Source organism: Micropterus dolomieu, unplaced genomic scaffold (assembly GCF_021292245.1).
Source record: "Micropterus dolomieu isolate WLL.071019.BEF.003 ecotype Adirondacks unplaced genomic scaffold, ASM2129224v1 contig_14480, whole genome shotgun sequence".
In the NCBI taxonomy this organism is placed as follows: domain Eukaryota; kingdom Metazoa; phylum Chordata; class Actinopteri; order Centrarchiformes; family Centrarchidae; genus Micropterus; species Micropterus dolomieu.
This window is the reverse complement of record NW_025743466.1, coordinates 57,163-62,570: the sequence shown is the minus strand read 5'-3', so window position 1 is coordinate 62,570 and position 5,408 is coordinate 57,163. Positions and strand designations below refer to the sequence as shown.

At 38.1% G+C, this 5,408-nt stretch overlaps 1 protein-coding gene across 1 annotated transcript; it reads right to left on the bottom strand.

Moving 5' to 3' along the window:
• Positions 1–201: 201 nt before the first annotated feature.
• On the bottom strand, positions 202–3,239 carry LOC123966880 (UDP-glucuronosyltransferase 2C1-like). The gene is made up of 2 exons (XM_046042968.1): positions 3,175–3,239; positions 202–2,238 (listed from the first exon to the last, which is right to left on the bottom strand). The coding sequence occupies exon 2, from the start codon at positions 2,217–2,219 to the stop codon at positions 618–620; it is 1,602 nt and encodes a 533-aa protein (XP_045898924.1). The 5' UTR covers positions 2,220–2,238; positions 3,175–3,239; the 3' UTR covers positions 202–617.
• Positions 3,240–5,408: the final 2,169 nt, after the last annotated feature.

Here is a 5,408-nt window from a genome sequence, read left to right as displayed (position 1 = left end):
CAAACTTTACGTGCTTGATAACTCTCCCACCCCGCAGACATCTACACGTCAATACCGATTTATATTCATAGCGGCAAGTGCTATGTAGCTCCACATAGGGGACACAGGAAGTGACATATAGCACATTCATGCGGCGTCGGAACCGCGTAGGAAATTCACAGCCGCACCGGCAGAGCTCCAGAATATGCAACTCGGCCGGCTCACACGCGGGCGCGCTACAAGTGCGAGGGCCCGCCCAACGCTGCTTGCAGCTTTAATATTCAGTTCATGTTTCCATTATCATCCACATCCATAACTCATATTAGCTAACAGAAACATTAATTCTAAAGATCTATTGTCCAAACAGTTAGGTGGTAAGTGATAAACATCTATTGCATTTATATTTATATGATATTAATATTTGTTACAAAACACATTAACCCTTTATTTTTTATAGTAAGGTCATAAGCCTTAATTTTGTCAACAGACAGCTATTTCTTCACATTTTATGAATCAAAAAGATTTCATCCAGTATTTTTCCTGTCTTTCAACTTTATCAACTTGACACACAAAAATAAATATTGGGTTATTGATAGTGCTTAGATTTCACACATAAAACAAACATTTTATTTTTCATGTCATTCATGTTTAACTTTGTTCCCAACAAAAATAATTCTCCACAACAACCTTACAATTGAAATGCTGGTGAACATTATAAGCAAACCAACTGTAAACAAAGCAGCAATGACATCCACAGACTTGTAAACAAACCAGGACATTTTGTTGAACTGTGTCTGCAGATGACAGGCTCCTTTATGTCTCATGACATATTCTATCCAAAACACAGCCTGGTCCAGTGGTTTCATGGGCTGATCTCTGTGCAGCTTTGAGAGTGTCTGCATGTTTTCCCTGATCGAGGAATTGTGAAGAGCTGTCATTAGGGCATCTGCAAAAATGTGTCTATCAAGCATGGCAATATCCACAATCACAGCTCCTCCCTTTGCTCTGATTCTGGAGAGGTTATCAGGCTGATCATAGAATAAGGGCAGCCCAACTACAGGAACTCCGTGGTAAATTGCTTCCTGAACCCCATTAGTGCCTCCGTGGGTCACAAACACTCTAGTTCTGGGATGTCCTAAGAGGTCTTTCTGTGGTAGCCAGTTGACCATTAATGTGTTGTTTCCCAGGTTGGCTGGCCTTTGTCCGATATACCTCCACACAACCTTCTGAGGCAGTTGGGCAAAAGCTGCAGCAATCTCCTCGGCAATGTCTTGTGGAAGACTCCCGACTAAAGTTCCTAAGGTCATAATTATGACCCCATGATCTCCAGAACTCTGGACAAAATCATCCAGGTCGGCAGGGAGGGGCTTTGGGGGCTTGCACTGAAATCCACCTATGTAGACTATATTTGGCATTGTTGGACGTGGAAATTCAAAGACAAAATCGTTCCTCATAAGCCATATGTCAGCATCCAGGAAAAATGCTGAGTAATCCACACCAGGGCCAAAGTACCTCTCAACTACCGGTTTGTAATTAGGTTCTGAGATGCATGATAGCACGTACATCCCAATGATATAACTCAAAACATTTTTTACCCTTTGAGGGAAGGTCATCTTATGTGTCAACTCCGTTGAAGTGAATGGAATGTATGACAGAGGTGAGGGAGCAATAAGGAAATGAGCTTCACCTTCAATGGTCCATCTGACATTGAAAACAAGAGGAAGTTGGAGCCGATGGGCCAGCATTGCCCCTCCGCCGATGCTAGGGTCAGTCAAAACCACATCATATTTGGCTCGATGTAAAGTCTGCATCAGGTCTTCATCTTCAAACATCTGAACGACCATTTCACTCATGCCCTTATGGAACTCAGAGAACTGGTCCATGATGACCCGCTGCCTCTGAATATGATTCCAGATGTTAGACCAAAAAGATGTGTGCTTACCCTGAAGCCGGACCTCTAGCAGTTGAGACAAAAAAGTATCAAAGTTTTCCTGAAATCCATTAGGGCTGGGAATAGTGACAGAGGTGTAGAGAGGAGACTTTTCACTGATGTACCAGCTATCGGACGTCCGAACCACAGTGACCTCGTGGCCTTTGGTATGCAGTTCCTCTACAAGTACTTTCATGTTTACCCAATGGCTTCCATCCAATGGGAACACCAGGATTTTGCCCCCTGATGCACTGGAGAGTTGACTCAACAGTAGAGCAAAGGTGATCAGAGACGAATGAGGCACCTTCATGTTGACGTCCCTCAGAGGCCTTAAACATACAAAAAAACCAAGTCAGTAAGAGAGTACTGTCTGTCTGGTTAGTACATGTTTTGTTTACAGTCATGCTATAATCTGAAATGCAGTGGTAGAAAATAACTAAGTGCATTCACTCAAGTACTTACACTTAAGCAGGATTTTAAGATGCCATTTGACGATACCTTATACTTCTACTCCACTACATTTAAGAGGGAAATGCACTTTTTACTGTACTACATCATTTTATTTCCTGCCCTTTAATCAATCACAACACCACAAATTATCTTCTGTCCCTTTGGGGGGACAAGACCCCTAGGTTGAGAACCACTGGACTAAACAACCTAATTATATTTAAAGTAGTAAAAAACAGTAAATTAGAGAGCAGTAAACAGTAGAAAGCAGTAAAATATTGTACTACTTACACCTTCATTAGTATTAAAAATCTAACAAACATTTTACTGCAGAATGAGTTCTTTTAATTTTTACACTTTAAGTACATTTTACTGATAATACTTATGAATGAGGGACTTTTACTTGTAATGCAGTATTTTTACCTTGTTTTATTGGTACTTTTACTTGAGTAAAGGATCAGAAAACATCTCCCCCCAATGTTGAGATGAAACTGGACTGTGAACATTACATTGGGCAATCAAATGAAAACAAAAGGATTGCCCAAACAACAAACCTTAAAACAGATTGAAATGTTTTCAATCAGTCCCGATTGTATGACTTTAATGCAGGAAACACTCTACACAACAACTAATGAAATAATATTTTTAAACAAAACTTGATTGCAATACAAGCATTAGCCTACCTTGTAAACTTTAAACATAACTACCAAGACCTGCACAGACAACTGTTATTCTTTATACCATGTTTCTCCAAAACACACATTCAATGGCTGTTTTTACTTTATATGTGCTCATAACAGAGTTTTTTATTTACTTACCCAAATCCACTGGTACACGAAAGATAATTCAACTTCAACAGCACAGCTTGAAAGAAAAAGTGGTGAATACACCTCCTAGTAAGTCCCTTAAACTTATGACTAGCTGTGTGCTGCTACAGAAAACGGCCCTGTTTTAAAATGTGTCTACTGTTGATGGTAATGATGCAACAAGAGTTAATGTTTAGTTGCACAAGAGTTCATGATTACAAGAGTTCATGTTTAGTTGCAAGAGGGGAAAAAAATTGTCTGTTGTGCCATCTAGTGTCAAGTCAGTGTATTTAAAGTTGAATTGTTCTTGATCGGTTTACCTGAGCCCAGCAGTAATTTTAACAAGCCCATTTTTTAAAAAGCACAGAGCCATAAGAACCAAACTACTCTGGGAAAACCATGGGTCTGCAAATAACATTATGCTATTTTTAAACCCTCACATGCATAACCTGCCAAATACTCATTTCACAAAGATGGGAGAGAAAAAACACAGCACTAGAAAGGTCGTTGATGAATCAGTAGTTTGAATATAATCATCTTTTTCACAACAAACTCAATAATATTGCTTTACACATGGTACTCTAATCCCGTGTTTCCCATCCAAGTAACTTTCTACCTCCCATTACAGGTTGTATACGTCTACAGATGATGGCCAGGTCAAAGAGAGGTTTTTCCCTCCCAGAATATTTTATTTGATTATTTTCAGGACTTAAAGATGTACAATAATACAGTAATTAAAATGCTAAAAGCAAGGATTGGAAAAATGATAAAAGATTGTGTGTGGTAGAAATTTATTATTTTGTTAGTATTCTGTTCAACTGATGATCACTAAGATTTATCTTGGGACTTAAAACCACTGCTCCAATCAGTACATAAACTGTGTAAACAAATTTTACTAGTACTGTGTCAGGTGACATTGAGTTGGGTTTTCATCACAGGCAGGTCTTAATATCCTGATATCCTCTAAATTCTAATGTGTTCAATTAAATGTGCTTACTAGTGTTTGCACATTGAGGAATATATGCTAATTTTGCTCAGATGTAATAACTTGAGTTTAGCATACTGTGTAACATGGGTTACCTGGGTTTTATAACGAGACCTGCCGGGGGGAGTAATGTTAGGATTATTGTGTTCAGAAATCAGTGTCCGCATAATAAAAAAATAAATAAATGCAAAGTTAAATTAAGATTGGAATTGAGACAACAATCAACAAGCCAACACAATAAATACCTATATCATTACCATAAAAATCACTCCAAGTCAAACAACCAAACAATTATAAAATTTACATACATAACTATACAGTATACCGGCCAGAAGACAACTTCAGCCAAGTTGTCATACTTATAAGGAACATGGACTATGAACTATGGAAAATTAACTTTTAAAAGCTTTGATTGTTTAGTTTGGAGCCATAGATGTTTTTGGGGCCCTATTACAGCATATTTTATAATAATAATAATAATAATCTTTATTTGTAGAGCACTTTTCAAAAACAAGTTACAAAGTGCTTTAACAAGTGTAAAGACAATAATACCCAAGAGACAATAATACAAAAACAATACAAGATAAAAGCATGAGAACACTGAAAAGACTAAAATACACATTTAAGATAAATATAAAATTAGTAAAATACAATAAAATAAAAGGGATAAAATAAAGTCAAATAAAATCGGGAAAGGCTCTCCTATAAAAGTATGTTTTAAGAAGGGACTTAAAAGACTTCACTGACTCAGCCGACCTGATTTCCTCGGGCAGGCTGTTCCAGAGCCTCGGGGCCCTGACAGCAAACGCTCTGTCCCTTTTACTTTTCAGTCGAGACTCTGGAACAGACAGCAGACCTCTGCCCGAGGATCTCAAGGTACGTGCTGGTGTGTATGGGACTAAAAGTTCAGAAATATAACAAGGCGAGAGGCCATGAAGAGCTTTAAAAGTGATCAATAGAATTTTAAATTCAATTATAAAACATACTGGGAGCCAGTTTAATGAAGCTAAAATAGGAGTAATGTGGTCATATTTCTTTGTTCTGGTTAAAAGCCTGGCAGCTGAGTTCTGGACAGTCTGGAGTCGATCAATAGATTTTTGGGTTAAACAGGTGAAAAGGCTGTTGCAATAATCCAGGCGTGATGAGATGAAGGCGTGTAAAATGGTCTCGGTGTCCTTAAAAGTTAACATAGATCTCTCTCATAGATAATTTTTGCTATATTTCTAAGTTGATAAAAACATGATTGAACAAGCTTTGTGGT